The following is an 18,051-nucleotide window of genomic DNA, read 5'->3' as shown; positions in this document are numbered from 1 at the left end:
CCAGCAACAAATATTTTCATTTTTAACACAAACACAATAAGAGTTAGCTTGTATTGACTTCTGATTGTGATATTTTCATTTAAATAAATGGTTTCCATCCTGGAATTTGGTTTCCATTTATCTACAAGCAGTAATATAACTCTTCACTTTTATTCCTCTCCAATAAAAATGGCTTTCCTTCCTTACCACCGCCCTTCTCAGCAAGTATTTCTACTTTAATGCATCTGTCCAAATGGAATGACCAGAACCACACACAGTTCTTAGGACAGTTTCCTAGTAGGGTTTATCTGGTGCCTCATAAAGTGGGAGCACCACAAGCATGTCATATCAGAGAGAGCGCTACTCACTCCTTTCTGTATAAGTAGTCCATCCGCAGTCATCTTTTCTACATCTGCTAACTCCCTTCAGTTCATGCAGGGCAGAGCCTGCAGAGTCCTAAATTATTTCTTATGGCCTCTAGTGAAAAACCTGACAATGTTAATGTGATCTCAATCACCTCCATAAAGACAGAAGTTCTCTGAGCCATGGACAGCTACAGTCAAAGTGATACGGGTCCGTGCAACTTAAATTTTCATGGAAACAGAGAGGATTCAAAGCCCCTCAAACTATCAACAAATGACTGTAATTTCTTTCACAGAGATATTCAGCCTCAGAGACTGTCTAGGAAGAACTTCACAAATGGAAACAGCTGAGTATACTTTAGCTTTTTCCAGAGCTACTTTCACAGGCAAAGGAGATAATGGCTTTGAGTTGGATATGTCCTTGGTGCTGTTGGGTATTGGAAGCTCACAGGACTTTTCTCAATGTACTCTTACAAAGGCCACCAGTGTATCTTACCAAACTGCATCATGGTTGGGCATTTATAGCAGAAAACCATGTTATTGGAAACAAGTCAAAAGGAAAAATAGTAGCCCTACAGAAGACACTTGGCAATTGAAAGAAAAAAATAATAAAGTGGTTATATTTACTGAGACTCAGAGGAATTATAATGACTAATACACATAATATATAAAATTAGAAATGCTAAAAATTCATAGTCAGTACTGCTGATAACAGAGTCCCAAATAAACTTTTCTCAAAAGGAGTATCTGTATTAGCTCTGATGTCATATATATTTACTTCCATTGGTGAGGTATTATTGATGATCCTTTTTGATCATCTTATTGATGATCCTTTTTAATTTTAGTCAAAAAAATTTATTCTTCAACTTTTACCGACAATGTAGTGATTAGAAACGCGAACAGTATGCAATAGGATCAACTAAGAAATCACAGAAGGAAACATTTGGACTGATATCCATGCAGAGAGGAAATAGGCACCTGAACTTAGGACAAAGCATTATTTTGGACTGCTTTGACCTACCACTTGTGCAAGAGTGCCTGGGCATTGCTAGGGTTTTTTACAAAATGCTAAAACCAAAACATCTGAGTCATGCCTGTGCATTATCCAGCTCTGAGTTTCTCCACATTTGTTCCAAGCTGAGCAAAACCCATTTTGTCACATCAGTGCAGTGCTGAATCTGAGAGGATAAATGCAGCTGAGAAGTGGGATATTAAACTCAGGCTCAGCAACAGTGCTAAGAAGGTCATACACTTTCTGGATGAGAGCTAGCTTGTGTCCCACAGAGTAACATGACATCTGCCTGTCTTAATTCCATGTCAATGTGCTCTCAACTACATAGTGAACTGACAATAAACAAACAGGGGAGAGATTATTTGGTTTATTGAAAATTATTGGACAATCTTCAGCAAGACTTCACAGTGGGCTAATGCACAGACTTGCACCAATTTTTGTTTCCTGTGCCATTTGCCATTGCACATGCACATGCTGAAGTATGGACATTGTTCTTCACAACCTGCTGTTTATCACAAGGCCAATACCTCCACAACAGTTTAGCAGCACTTCAGCAACACAGAGCACAAGACACTCATGCCCTTTAAATTCTCTCCCTTCTATTTACCTGATACTATTCAGGTATAACACAGATTTCTGACTTTAAGTCAGTATGTATTCCCTCCTGCACTGTATGAATACAGAGGAATCCTGTTCCCATATTTTAACTGGACTGTCCAGTATCCAAATTATGGAGCAGAAGAAGTAAAAGAGTTGGCAGCATAGTAATTATATTTCTGGGAACCCTTTGCAGTGACATGCATTTACTCTTTAAGCAAATGTCCAGTCAAAACAATACTGTTTGAGTTCTCACAACTGGGAAGAATATTCTTCCTTAGTATTTTTTTGTCAGTGAATTGTATGTAAAAATAATGCTGCCACACAAATAGGGCTTACAGAAAAAACACTTGATTTTAAATTTATTGGACCAAAGGGAGCTATGACAGGCTGAAATAAAAGCTGCCTCTTCTATTGTATGCCTCAACTCCAGCAGTAGATGCAGAATTTGCTGGAAGCAACAATATGCTCTAGTTTCTTTTTTTTTTTCTTTTTTAATAAAAGAAGAAAATAAAATTTAAAAATCAATTATTTTGATGTCATGTTTCCTAAAATGTTAACAGAGGTTGTTGAGAAAACAGAATCGCATACAATACACAAAGCATAATTAAAATGTTCTTTGAATGCCATACCCTCAGCTGGTACAAATCAGTCATCCCATACACAGAGTGTCAAAAATTTCAGATCATTCAGCTACTTGAAAGGACAACTAGTCTACCAAGTCAGCACTTCTAGTCTAACAATTCTAACACACCATTAAAGGTTATTTCAGTGAATGACTGGAGATCTCATACAGAGGATGGCAAAATGGAATTAAAGAAATTTAGGGTCAAAGGGGTCTCTGGAGGTCACTAAGTCAAACCTCCAGCTAGAAGCTGCACTGTCACCACCAACAGATGAGGTCAGCCACTTCTTTGACCATTTCTTGAAAAATAGGAGAACATAGGTTCCACAAGCTCTCTAGACAATCACAGATAATCCCATGCTTTGAGGTTAGGATGGTAGCATTATCTCTGTCGCATAAAAGAGGTTCCAATTAAAACTTAGTCATGATCCCTCAGCCACATTAACAGCACTGAGACTTGCCACCTCAAAAGTGACTGGAACCAGTGGGCAGTGAGATTGCTACAGAAAAGGAAAAAGAGCAAAGCAAGAACTGAAGATTTATGAGAAGAGACCCTCTAGGAAAAGAGTTGTTCCTCCTGCTGCTGCTAGAGGCAACTGGAATTATCTCCTTTATTTTCTTTTTTTTTTTTTTTTCCTGAAGATCTTTTTCTATTCCAGCTGCTGTTCTCTCATACACTAGCACTATTGCTCAGCAAAAGAGAGGGGATATTGCAGGCTTGGTTTTCCAGTGCTCTGGCATACACAGCAAACCCCTCATCATTTTGCTCTAGGCAACTACTCATTTTACTTATGGTTGGAGCCAGTCCCAGGAACAGAAGAGTGATCTACTGTACACTGTGACATTTATAAATGACAAATGCAACCCTGCTCACATTCACAAATTGTGGAGGACTACAGCTGAGTGAGCTGATTTAAATGAATAAATTATTTAAATTTTCCACTGATTCAAATGAACTTGGAATTAGGTGGGGAAAAACTTTTTACCTGTTGTGGTGGGTTGACCTTGGATGGATGCCACTCTATCAATGCCCCTCCTCAGTTGGACAGGGGAGAGAAAATGCAACAAAAGGCTTGTGGGTTGAGCTAAGGACTGGAAGAGGTCACTCACAAGTTGCCATCACAGGCAAAACAGACTCAACTTGGGGAAAATTAATAAAATTTATTACCAATCAAAATCACAGTAGAATAATGAGAAAATAAAACCTAATCTTAAAACACCTTTCACCCACTCTTCCCTTCCTCCTGGGGTCAGCTTCACTCTCAATTTCTCTACCTCTTCTCCCCTAGAGGCACAGAGGGATGGCAAATCACATGGCAAATGGGGGTTGCACTCAGTTCATCCCTTGTCGTTTCTGCTGCTCCTTCCTCCTCCCACTCTCCCCTTGCTCCAGCATGTGGTCACTCCCACAAGAGAGAGTTGTCCACAAATATCTCCGATGTGAGTCCTTCCCATGGTCACCAGTTCTTCATCAGCTGCTCCAGCATGGGCTCTTTCCATGGGGTGCAGTCCTTCAGGAATGGATTGATCCAATATGGGTACCCCACAGGCTCACAAGTCCTGCCACCAAACCTGCTGCAGCATGGACTCCTCTCTCCACAGATCCACAGGTCCTGCCAGAAGCCTGCTAAAGTGTAGGATTCCCATGGTGTCACACCCTGGTTTGGGCATCCACCTGCTCCAGAATGGGGTCCTCCATGGGTTGCAGGTGAATATCTGCTCCAACATGGTCCTCCATAGGCTGCGGAGGGACAGCCATCCTTACCATGGTGTTCACCACAGGCTGCAGGGCAACCAGCCTGCTCCAGCACCTCCTCCCGCTCCTTCACTGGCCTTGGTATTTTTGCTTATCCTGGAAGCTGTGCTCAGGGTGATTGAACACCTATATTACAACAAATGCTGACACAAACAACAACACTATACTACAATGTAGCACCACATCTATGTGTCTTTTAAATACCTCCAGAGCTGGGGATTCATTTCCCTGGGGGGCCTATTTCAGTGTGTGATAACCCTTTCAGTGAAGAAGTTTCTTCTACTACCAAATCAAAACCTCCTCTGATGCAACTTGAGGCCATTCTTCTTGTCACTTGGAAGAAGAGACCACCATCCACCTTGCTACAACCCCTTTTCAGGTAGAGAGCAATAGTCTTCCTTTCTGCAGAAAAAACAACCCCACTTCCCTCAGCTAATCCATAATACACTATTAATTGCCACCTAACACCAGAGGTATTTAACCTTATTAGGCACCTCCTTTTCTGATTTTAAAGCTCCCTGGATGCTTGCAGTTCCTGACCAGAATGAAGTTGGAATGACATCTAGCTCATGCCAGAGCTCTTTGGGATAGTATAAACTCGCTTGTCAGACTCACACATCCCCCTATATAGCAGGTGGTCGGAGAAGATTTAATAGTAACAGAGGTTAAATTAACAAAGCTCAAGCCTTGCTTCTTTCAAACTGGCAATAGTAGCAAAGCAGAATACAGGCATGTTCCAGCTTTTGCACGCTAGTTTTCAAGTCCTTACCTCAAGGGACAGCCAGATGCAACAGTCTCCTTAACCTCAAGCAGTCTGAACCATAAGTTGTCTTTTTGCCATGCTGCCTAGTAAATGAGAGGGTTTTCCACACCACCTGTCAAATCCAGTACTTAATTTTTCCATTGCTTAACTTAAGGCAGCATCACACTGAGCATGCAGATTTCTCATACTGCCATGACAAATCGGTGGTGCTTTCTCATTTTCTCCATTTAATGGCCCAGAATCACACAAAAGGAACAGGCTCATAGAATGGGTGAATGTTGCACAGATGCTATGCTGAGAAGTCAGGGGCACAGGGGTTTAAAAAGAAAAATGAAATTGCTAATCCTAACCCTGCCACAATGGATCACATAAAATGTAGAACCGAAAAGCAAACTTGGCAATAATTTGTTGTAACAGTTTTGAGACATCGGAGGCCATGTGTCAGGGGCGGGATACCCTTCAGAGCCCTGGAGAGAAATTCAGGAGCACATGCTTCTGGTTCTCGCAGATCCCATTAAAAAATCATGTTTCTCCCCCTTCTTGGTAAACAAATTTCAAATCTAAGTAAACTTGGAACTAACCCTGGTTATAGTTCTTCCTGCTCAGAAATATTATTAAATGTTGACTGGCTTTATTCTGTCCTTATTTTATGCTGCTGTGTAAGGATGCAAGGCTATAGAAATGATCCCTTGGGCCAGGCTAGAAGCAGTGGTATGTCCTTAGAGGCCTTATTCATTCCTGGTGCAACAGTACTGGTTAAAGAACAGCTTCCATTACAGACATAATGATAAAGTTGCCCAACTCACTCTGATCATGCTTGCTTGAGCTACAGAAACAATCTCGCCACAGTGAAATGTGGAAAACCTAGTACATGAAGATGAAAAATATCAGGGTTTGTGGCTGTATGCTTGAAAAATGTTGAAAGAATTCTTTTCTAACTATTCACACTTCTATTATTATGACATCTGAAAGTATTTAATCCTACATCAGAAATCTTACAACAGACCCTACATAAGTGCCTTCCCTACTATACAGGAAAGCCCTATTGAAAATCTCTACACTGTGCATTCCAGCTGAAAAAATTGCAGTTTGAGACAACTGATACAGAAGCTAGTTACAATAGAATTATAATTGGAATTGGAATTAGAATTAGAATTGGAATTAGAATTAGAATTAGAATTAGAATTAGAATTAGAATTAGAATTAGAATTAACTAGGTTGGAAAAGACCTTTGAGATCATCAAGTCCAACCTATCATCCAACACTATCTAATCAACTAGACCATGGCACCAAGCGCCTCATCCAGTCTCTTCCTAAACACCTCCAGTGATGGTGACTTCACCACCTCCCTGGACAGCCCATTCTAATGGCAAATCACTCTTTCTATGAAGAACTTCTTCCTAACATCCAGCCTAAACCTCCCCTGGTGCAGCTTGAGACTGTGTCTTCTTGTTCTGGTGCTGGCCGCCCGGGAGAAGAGACAAACCCCGACCTGGCTACAGCTTCCCTTCAGGTAGTTGTAGAGAGCAGTAAGATCTCCCCCGAGCCTCTTCTTCTCCAGGCAAAGCAACCCCAGCTCCCTCTGCCTCTCCTCATAGGGCTTGCGCTCCAAACCCCTCACAAGCTTTGTTGCACTTCTCTGAATAAATGTGGAACTGCTAAGGAACAGTAATTCATATAAAACAAAACATGTAACAAATTACTAAAAAAGTCTATTTCTGGTTTTAATGTTTCAGGGCTTGGGAGGGAAGCTTAAAAAAAAAATTATGGAATAATCATATATTTGGCTTTATCTTGTGTATCTTCTACATACTGCAGCTGCTAAAGTTAGCACAGTCCAATTAAAGCAGGCAGATGTCCAAAAGAAGGTGTTCCAAAAAGGCAGGATTCTACTAACTTTAAAACAACAGCATTGTTTCACCTGACTCTCTTGATCATGCTGTTGTCCCTAGAGGCATCAATAATTCCTGGGCATGGCCTCAGCTTATTAAATCCATCATTGTTAGTACCTTCACAGGCTGATTATATGTTGCTTCACCCTATGTCTCATTTTTAATGATAGCCCTTACTCACTGAAAACCACCTATGCCACATATTCACCTAAGAAGGGTTTTTTGCCCCTAAGTGGAAGAGAAAATGAGATACAAAAGGCAGACTGAATGGTAACACAGATGTGACCATGCTCAAAAAGTTTTACATTTAAAATAATGGTGAAAAAATTAAGAGAACACATACCACTGACAAAAACTAAGCATGAAGCATGATCTAATGAGACTTGCAAATGTAAATTTAATAGATGGGGAAAATTACAATACTAAAATATCAAAATTGAAAATTCATGGAGAAAACTGCCATTGTAGTCATGGAAAAAAGAACAGCAGCTCAAGGAGATGAGGAAGTAGGAAAAAGATCAAGGAAGTTTGCATATGTAGGGATGAAAGGGAAAAACAGAACTGGAGACAGTGAAATGTATTAACTGCAATAAATTCTATTTCCTTAAAGTTTTCCACGAAAAGACAATGAATGTACATCTGGTACTGTACAATGCTGTTTATGTGATTCATACTTTCTGAAAACATGCAGGCAAGTAGAGGCAACTCCAAGACAAACAGTTTTCCAGAAATTATTGAAATTTACCACACATTCAAAACAATTACTTGAAACATCTTCTTGCAAGAGAAAGAGCCACAGAGAATTTGCAAAGTACAACTAAAACTGTCTCCCTTTTTGCACAGACTGAATGAGACTGTATGTTCCATGAAGTTTTGACAGTGCATATTGTGCGTGCTGAAAGGGCAAAATATGCAGTACAGCAAGGCAGATCTGTTAACTGTTCAGAAGGAATAAGTTAAATATGATTTGACAGTCCACCTTTAGATCCCACAAAAATAAAACATTATTAATGAAAGCAGAGATATTATGGATAGAAAATAACTCAAGATGCCCTTTACTCTGCATTTCTGTCTTAGGAAGAATGAATGACCTTCATCTGAGACATACGAAAGATTTCTTAGGCAGAGACCTCTGTAAGCTCTACAGCAATCTATTCCAGTGCTCAGCATCATTAATTACTGTGTCTTTCCAGCTTATTCATGACCTCAGAAAATTCTGGCCCAGTGAATTCCTGCAGTTGTAAAGGCAGGGTCAGGGCTATGATGTGTCCATATCACATCTGAATATATACAAATGTACTGCTTCTACAATCATTCCTAGCCAAGTAGCTCAGAACTAGTCTGGAACTTCCTATGCAACACATTGCTGTTTGGGCCATATTTTCTCTTTTGTGTCTTTTAGGATGGCAAACAATTTCCTGGTTTTCAAACAAAGACCCAATAAAGGTTAGAAAAATCAGAAGGAGAATTGTTTTTCCAATAGTATGAAAACTACTACAAAGATATCTGCCAGAATTGATATATAAAATCTAGAGATCTCCTGTGAGAAGGATGGCAATGCAATGCATAGAACTTCAAATTTTGGTTTCAGGTTTGAACAGCCTGGAAGTCACAGCATTCCATGTGGGAATTCATGGCTCCCAGAAATCAAATTCATTACAGTCAGAGATAGGAAGAAACCCCTTTCTTAGATCCATATTACATACACATCTGGGATTGAGGCTTAGCATCTCAATGCTGAGCCAAAAAGAAAGGTTAGTATCCAAAGCTATCCTTAGAAAGAAGTCTTTTAAACCGCTTCTTTGGTCCTGCTTATCTCTGATCATTCCTGGTTCTCTCCCATGCATAGGCATTCTGTCAAGAAAGGAAGAATGGGGCAATATAAATCAACATGAGAAAGTAATAGGTACAGCATTGCCAGCTTCAGTAAATGTACAAATTAAGCTAATATGTTAAGGTTATTAACAGTCCTAAAAAAATTGTACTTTCTAGATTAATTAATTCCCAGATAACTTACGAGCAGCTTCCCAATTGAAAATCAGTCAGTCACACAGCAATATTCTGCAGCTGTGAAAAGCACCTACTCCCACACAATATTCACCACCAAGTTTTGGGTCTAAATGCAGTTGAAGGACATCCTCCCTCAGCAAGATCAGCACTCAGAGAGAATCATGAGGTAAAATTCACTGACTTTTTTTTATTTCATTTCATTTTTTTTGTGTCTCCCCCCTGCTATGGGTACTGATTGCACATACAGTTTGAAATCTCATGGTGGTGAAGCTTCTAGCACTTGCGTTGTGTTTCAGTTTTGGGATGCTTTGTCAGGGCCAATTCCAACATCTTCTAATTTTGTGCTACCAGCTTTCATGATTGTCTATAGTGCCCCTGCTTTTGCTACTCCAATGGCTTATTATTTCCCAGACTTTGTAAACTTTCTACAGAGCTTTTGAGGAAGGCAGAAGTGACAAAGTAAAAAACCTAAGAGTTATTGCTGAATTTTTGCAAGTTCTGAATTGCAGAGCTCTCTGCATCTCCACCTCTTCTAAAAAAAGTGGTGGTAGATGCTCTATAATGAAGAACACTAGAGAATTTTCTAAGTTCCTGTTTGTACCTGTCACTGGCTGCATTTTTCTCAGGGGTGAGGAAATGGGATGGCACCCAACTAGTGGCATAGGACACAGCAGGAAAAACAGAAGCTAAGTGTCTCTTGTCATGAGCTGGTTTTGACCATAAGAGCAAAAGTAAAACACAGTCCAAGAGGTAAGACAACAAAACTTGCTAAACTGCAGCTCTCCTGACTTTAAGTATGACTGCTTTGACTAATGAATACTTAACACTTAATTATAGTATTCAAAGCACTTAATTAAAACACATAATTAAGACATAATACAGAAAGGTCAGCACTATTTTGTACTTGTGAAAACGGAAGAAAGGAAATTACTTGAATAGGGCCACACAAGCGAGTCAATGACATGTAGGGATGCAAACCCCAGGCCTTCAGTCTAGGGCATGCTCTCATGGATTGTATTGCATCTCAGCAAATATTAGCAAAGGGTGTGTTTTCTATTTTTATTAATCTCTTCCAGTCACCGGGTATATCAATGTATACACAAGAAAGTCTGTGGTGAATCATCTTTCTGTGTCAAGACTTCACACTATTTCTCTCTCTCACTCAAGAAATCCAGGTCTCTGATCAATCTGATGACATTTTCCCTGTCTAAAACTAGTTTTTTAAACAGATCTTAGAGTAGAAATTAATTTCACCTAGATTACTATGACCATTTTTTAGAGGCTGGAAATCACTTTTATGATACAAATTGATCACCTTAACAATGAACAAAGAATGCCAATCCATGTCAGCTGAGTCAGTAGCCTAAGGGCTGCATTCTACCTCTGGTGTAGTATTCTGTAACAATGGACTGATCTATGGCATAAATATCCAGTATAGAAACACCACATACTGGGACTATACATAGCATGAACAGGCAGCAGCTATATCAAGAGTTTGCTGCCAATAACTCTCATAATTGCAGGGAAACCCCAGATTCAGTTTAGGGTTTCCTTCTTTATCAATGGACTTTGAAAATGTTACTACGCTTAATGGTAGACAATACAAATATAATTTAATAGTTTCTGGGTTGTTTGTTGTTTGGGGTGGTTTTTTTTAATGTAGTGCTCTTGATCTTTACCAGCTGTTGAGTCAAATTCAGCATAAGCTTGTTCTTTTGTGTACAGTCTGCAAACAATGTGGATTGTAAAATGAGTAGGGCACAAACCCAATTTCAATTGCAGGCTGGGATTCCCCTAGGCTTTTGCAGGGAAACTTGGTTGATAACCATATTTGCTATTGGGTGAGGCAAGGAGACCAAGCCCATTGTATTCAACCATGAAATACCACAATATCACACAAGCTGCAAAGGCAAGTCATTAAAATAAGGAACAAGAACTAAATCATATTACATTAAAAGGCTTGGTTGTCCCTTCACCATCACTCCACCTGCAATAGTATATTTTCATGCTGTTTGAATTTTTGTGTAGTACTTTCATAAACATCTAATGTTTGGGCTTTTTTCCTTTCCTGTACTGAACAAAAGTAGAGTTTGCGTACAATAACAAAGCCTGGATATGGCCTTATACAAAGGAATGCAGCGATGTTTTGCTGAATACTCCCAGTAAAGTAAGAATGATTCATAAAGCTGAAGTAAGTTCTAAAAGCTAAACAGGTCAGTGTGAAGAGCTTTTAAGTTACATATCTCAAAACATTCAGTTCACTATTTCCCTCTTAAGTACAACCAATGCTCTGATAAGGAGTACCAAAGGAGGTCAACACTACTTAAAAATATTCAGGGGACATAGCCACCTTAATACCTAGTTTGCTGCTCAAACTCAACAGTTGGGGGGGGGGGGGGGGGGGGGGGAGGGGAGGCACGGAAGGAAAAAAAGAAAACAAGGCCAGTTCATTGCTTTATTCCCATATTGCTTTAGAAAGAACCACATAATTTCAGGGCTCACTTGGCAGAAGAGAAATCTGCTATAAAAACTTACAGGGGAAATTCATAAGCAAAGAAACAATTCTCTGCAATACATGTATCAATAGGAGCTACAGAAAACTTCTTATAATTCACAAATTAGAATATCTCATTATCACACTAAGAAAATTGCTAGGGGAAAACTCCTATATTCATTCTTTACTTCGTGATCCGATGTGCCATTGCCAAGGGCAGCACACCTGTACTGCACACAGACAAACTGTAACATCTGCTTAGTGCCCCTATAAAGGTCACTGAGATATAAATAATGGAGAAGATAAACATCACAATTTTTAAATAGCTTATGGAGGAATGGGGTTGAGGCCACAAATTCTGGTCAATTATGTAGGGAAACTGAAGGTACTTCCAAAGGAAAAGGAAGAAGTTTTCTCTGACAAGCTAGTCATGAGACTCAAAAGTTCATGCAGCTACAATGATTTGCACTAAACTGAAAATGCTCTGCTGGCAGTAATTTTTCCTGTTGAGATCATTATTGTTCCCAGTGAGAAAACATTTTTGTCCTAAAAAGTCATTAATGCATTCAAGATTTCCCTGAATACAACTAGAAGCAGCATTACATAGAAAACATGGACTGAATCCCATCTTTACCATCACAAATGATTGATTGACTGATTGATTCCATTATACTGGAAACAATGTCTTTCCCATGTAAATTAAAAATAAATCAATCAATAAAGAAAGAAAGAACTCTCAGTTATCCAACCTTAAGGTTTGGAGAAACTGTAAGAATGGGAGCCAGTCCACCAAACCTCAGGGGTTTGTCAATATTTTAGGCATCCTGTGAATCACTCTTCTTTAGAATATACTTAAGATATGACAGAGAAAAGTGCCCTTTAAGTTGTCCAGAGGTAAATTCTACCCTAGACTGAATCCCACTGAAAAAACCCCAACTTGATATTGTTTTTTTTTACATGCTGAGTCTGACAGTCATCGACTCGTTGGAGGGATAAATTAGAACAGTAAATAATTTAGATTTTAAACTCTCACTGCAGCACACCAAGGAGCATCTTCTTTTTTTAAACACACCTGTGCTGGCATTCATAAACATGAGCACGTGAAAATTCTTGAAAAGTTCTCAGGAAAGTACATCAAGAGGTTAATCTTTTATGACTATTTATTTTATTATTCTGAAAAGGTTATCTAAGTGGATAGACTACAGAATTTAATGTGGGAATATTAAACAACTTTAAATATAGAGGAGGTATTTGCCCTTCAATCTAGTATTTTATAAATATCTTTATTCCTGATATTTTCTAGGTTACATATATAAAATATAGAATAAATTACTGCAACTTAGATATTAACTTAGTATCTGGGTAGCACCACCACATTTAGACAATCTTTAGTATGTCTCATTGCCTGTCCTCAACACTGACATCTTCAAGCAGAAGTCTGTACAGACAGTCAAACACTTTCATGCCACCAATTCCACTCCTCCCTAGCAAACACATAGTTACCCTCTACTAAGACTGCAAGTCAGATTCCCTATTATTTTAACCTTTTTTTCTTTATCTTTCAGTTTATTCTTACCGTTTCTGAATGCCAACAGAAGCAGCATATCTCCATAGTGCCCCTTTGTGGGTATATTTGGAAACATACAAAATTCAGAGCTATTAAAGAGATGGTATGGTTCACATTCCACTTTTATGCACATACCTAAGTCATTAAATGTATTATTGTAGTTACATTCATCCCACAAAATGAGAGACAGGTTTTACTCTTTCTCAAGCTTAATTCATTTATTAACAGGGAAGGTCAGTACTTTGTATATTCCTACCACAATTTGCAATTTCTGAAACCTCCCTTCCTCCCTCCTCTGCTGTTGTGAAACACTGCTGCTGTTGTGAAAACTGACTCTCTAAAGTACTGAATATTAACTGAAGTGGTGGGGTTTTTTTTTTCTTTCAAATGCAAAAGATTGATCTAAAAAGGTACTAACAACAGCAGCTGAAAATTATGGAAGATGCATTTTCTCACTCCATTCCTAACAGGAATCTTTGCTGCTTTGGATACTTAATTCAGAATGACAGGAATATAATGTTTAGAACAGCTTTCTTACTCTTCTGGCAATTACTTTGCCAGCATACAACTACTGTATTAATAGATAGCAAATAGGAACAAGTATAAGATTACCTGAGAACATGAAAGCCCACATTCTTCAATCCTGGGAATAATGTGACAATCAGAATGCCAAAAAAGAATTATTAGCAGAATCTGAACATGAATACTTATCATCCTAATAAAAAAAAAAAAAAAAAGGCAAAAGCTCGGAAGAAACCTTCTGCTCTGACAATTCTCCCTCTCGTGCCAAAACTTTAATATGAATTTTAGTCCCTCCCACAGCACCTCTGAGCTCCTCCCTCTAAAACTTTCCAAGGACTGGAAATTGTTAGCTGTGGGAAACATAATGCATGTTCAGCTCATTTCTTATGTTTCACAGTGAAAAATGAGAAATGTGAATTTTTGACAAACACAGTCAAAAGCCTCTTTCTTCTGGATTTTATGTCAGTTTCAGATCAGTTTTAGCAAATTTCTTGTCTTTAAATTCTATGTATACATGGGAACTGTTTCTACAATGATGCAGCAAGAAGGTTCACTGCAATCCAAATGCGTTCTTATGTCTACTTATTTTCCTGGTTTTCTAATGCATTGAATAAAAATCAGCTTTGCTGGGGTGGGTGTCTTGGATGACTGGTTTCTTGTTTATCATGAGCAGGAATCTGTGCCTTGAACTTAATTCACTTATTTGTTTCTATCAATGGAAGCCTCTGGTTCTGTAGACTATCTCCAGTTTGGGGATTTGAAACACACTTGGGAAGTCTTCACACTTTGCTAAACAAGCTGTACATCATCTGATCTGAAAGCAGGGTACAAGTGAGTCACAACAAATCATCATGTTACCATAACAAAATGCCCAGGAACACCTTCCTGGGTGCTACCTTGCACCGTCCCACTATCCATCACAAGGAGCAAGTATTCCAAAAAACACCCTCCATATGAACTACAGAGTATCTGTGGTTAGTCCTTCATAGAGAGGTCTTGCTCACAATTCAGGGATATCTTTCAGTAAGACAGTGTCAGAACTGAAGTCCTCAAAGCCCTCACAAAACCTTTCACACCACCTGCTAGGATGTGGCTTTACCAAATAGACAATGTCTGCTCTGCGACTGTATCTACTACACCTGTATTTTAAGATACTTACTTGTGAGTCCAGTTATGAGAATTTATTGTCAGAACATATAGAATAGCATCAATCATGGTACTGAACTACTTGCTGATGGCTAATTTTTAACCTATTTTTTTATCTATAAATAAAGGTACACCAGATCAAAGGTCTACCCAGTCCGTTCTCCCGTGCCTAATAGAATCAGTAGTATATGCTTAAGAAAAATATGAAATCATTTAAATAGGCTATTTCTGTGAGTTATTTTTAACCTATATGCTGCCAAGTTCTAACAGCACGTATCTTAAGGATTTTCTGAATTAAAAAGCATGTGCACATCACTGGTTTGAACATCTGTTTCTGAACCTTGCTTACATGAACTTGTGCAACTCTGTGCACCTATTTAATCTTTTGGTTTTCAAAACTTATTGCAGCAATGAGATACACAATTAAACAACTTTATTGTTATTTATTTGACAATAAGCTTTTTTAAAACTCATGTGTAAACAAGCACAACCTACTTTTCCATTCCTACATGATTTATATCCTGGAATTTCTTCTATTATATCAGTTTAGAGAACCCCCATCAGGTTAATATTCCCACTAAAAGCTGGGCAGTATCCCATGCCATATTTTTTGAAAACTATCATCTATGCATATGAAATGTAGCTCTTAGGCTCCCTGCTCAAATAGGACTCTAACTCTTGATAATAATTACTGGAAATAATTTCTTGATAACAGATTTTTATTATTTCTTGTTCCTCACAACACCTTACCTATGTTTTAAGCAATATTTGGCTTGTGTTTGATGGTTTTATTACTTCATTCTTGAAGAACAGATGATGACAAATTATGTACTATCCTGCTTCTCCCAGTGTTCCCTCCATCTTAAGGGGAAAAAAAAAAACCTTTTAAAAAAAACCCTTAAGACAAAGTACTTCCTTTTACACGTTTGTGATATAGACCTTTTGCACTTTAAAGCTTTATTAACGCACTAGTCAAGGATATAAGGACATTAGACTTAGGCCACACCTTGAGTACTGTGTCCAGTTCTGGGCTCCTCAATTTAAGAAGGACATTGAGACTCTTGAACGTGTCCAGAGAAGGGCAATGAGGCTGGTGAGAGGCCTCGAGCACAAGCCCTACGAGGAGAGGCTGAGGGAGCTGGGGTTGTTTAGCCTGGAAGAGGCTCAGGGGAGACCTTATTGCTGTCTACAACAATCTGAAAGGTGATTCTAGCCAGGAGGTGATTGGTCTCTTCTCCCAAGCAACCAGCACCAGAACAAGAGGACACAGTCTCAAGCTGCACCAGGGGAAGTTTAGGCTTGAGGTGAGGAGAAATTTCTTCACAGAGAGAGCCATTAGCTGTTGAAATGGGCTGCCCAGCGAGGTGGTGGAGTCACCATCCCTGGAGGTGTTCAAGAGGGGACTGGATGTGGCACTTGGTGACATGGTTTAGTAGTCATGAGGTCTTGGGTGACAGGTTGGACTTGATGATCTTTGAGGTCTTTTCCAACCTTATTGATTCTATGATTCTATGATATAAACCAGCCAAAATCTAAACAGTAAGTAGCACCTTAGGAGCACTGTGAAGTAAAACAAAAACAAAGCAGGGCATTTGTCATTAATAATAATTAAGACCAAACCATGTACAAATGATATCCTCTAAGCACACAGAGGAAAAGAAGGTTTTCAGGAGTGGTAAATATGGATTCACCAATCTGATAGCCTCATCTCAGCAAAACTGGATATTAGAAAACATTTCTTTACTAGAAGAGTGGTCAGGCATTAGAATAGATTGCCCAGGGAGGTGGTGGAGTCACCATCCCTGGAAGTATTCCAAAAAGGCACCTGGTTTAATGTCCATGGTGGTGGTGGGTTGACTGTAGGACTGAAGGATCTTAAAGGTCTTTTCCAGCTGAAACAATTCTATGACTCTGTGAAAATTTGGCCCATTGTGACTGTATAGCAAAAAACCCCAAAACTTTTACAAGAGGGAGAAAATTAAAGAGAGTTGTCATGACAGATATTAGAAGTAAAAACCATATACTTCAAAATAGAAAACCGACAGGTATATGACCTTACCATTAAATCATGAATGCCACATGAGTTGGTAACACAAGGTGCTTCTTACTGCAAGGTATTTCTCATACTTTAAAAGAAAAAACAGCTAAGTATCAAGTCCTAGTGGAGGCCATTGACAAGTGGAGCCCCTCAGGGATCAGTACTGTGACCAGTTTTGTTCAACATCTCTGTTGGCGACGTGAACAGTGGCATTGAGTGCATCCTCAGCAAATTCCCACTGGAGGGACCCTGACAGGATGGAGAGGTGGGCCCATGACAACCTCATGAGGTTCAACAAGACCAAATGAAAGGTCCTGAATCTGGGTCAGGGCAATCCCAAGCACTGATATAGGTTGGGCAGTGACTGGCTTGAGAGCAGCCCTGAAGAAAAGGACTTGGGGGTGCTGGTGTATGAGAAGCTCAACATGAGCCACCAGTGTGCACTTGCAGCCCAGAAAGCAAATCATATACTGGGCTGCATCAAGAGAAGTATAGCCAGCAGGCTGAGGGAGGTGATTCTCCCCCTCTACTCCACTCTGGTGAGACCATGTCTAGGAAAACCATTTCCTTAAAAAGCATGAACCAGCAAATGACAGTGAAGTGGGAAGTTAGTTGACACTGTGCCAGTCTTTACAATGAATAAAGTGATGCTATGTAGCCCTCATAAAATCGTTTTGAAAATGTTCTAAGTGGCAGTAACACCAGCACTGTTAAGATAACAACATATCTGCTGTCCTGTGCTGTACCATCTCAATCCTTCAGCTGAACATGTGTACCCACATTTTAAACTGAATTTTAAAAAGTAATGCAAAGAGCAATTTTGTGTGACTTGGAGTTTTTTAGGCAGATCATTCTGAAGTATCACAGGTGTCCTAATGGAAATCAGTGCAGTAGCAGACAGTATGGAGTAGGCTGCAGTTTTAATGATCTTTTTTTAACTTCTCTTTACAGCATTGAACTTCAGTGTTTATATAGAGCAGATAAAATCACTCTGATGTTATATAACTTTTTATATAAATCAGACATTGGAAAGACCATAAATACAAAAGAAGCAAATCTAAGATTAACCATATTGAAACAAGTGAGACTCTACAGACTTCAATGGAAATGGGTTAACGAGCAGCAGAACATGATGCATAATTTAAACCACGACTGTTGGCAAAGAGAACATATCCTCAGAACTCAGCCTGAGTGAGTCAAGGCCTCTGCCTAGAAAAATAAGAGTGGAGTAGTTGTTATTATTCCTGGTTATTTGTTAAACGACAAGCCTGGGACCAACCAAGAAGCA

The 18,051-nt window shown here is 39.2% G+C and overlaps 1 protein-coding gene across 1 annotated transcript in view; it reads right to left on the bottom strand.

The window, feature by feature from the left end:
- IL17REL (interleukin 17 receptor E like) overlaps positions 1–13,771 on the bottom strand; it is a 46,679-nt gene extending 32,908 nt beyond the window's left edge. Inside the window, exon 1 of the mRNA XM_054178789.1 lies at positions 13,670–13,771. Coding sequence (XP_054034764.1) covers positions 13,670–13,771 — 102 coding nt within the window. The remainder of the gene's footprint in view (positions 1–13,669) is intronic.
- Between the last annotated feature and the right edge of the window lie 4,280 nt (positions 13,772–18,051).

Source organism: Dryobates pubescens, chromosome Z (assembly GCF_014839835.1).
Source record: "Dryobates pubescens isolate bDryPub1 chromosome Z, bDryPub1.pri, whole genome shotgun sequence".
Classification (NCBI taxonomy): domain Eukaryota; kingdom Metazoa; phylum Chordata; class Aves; order Piciformes; family Picidae; genus Dryobates; species Dryobates pubescens.
Note: the sequence above shows the minus strand (reverse complement) of the source record. Positions and strands in the feature narration are given on the sequence as shown.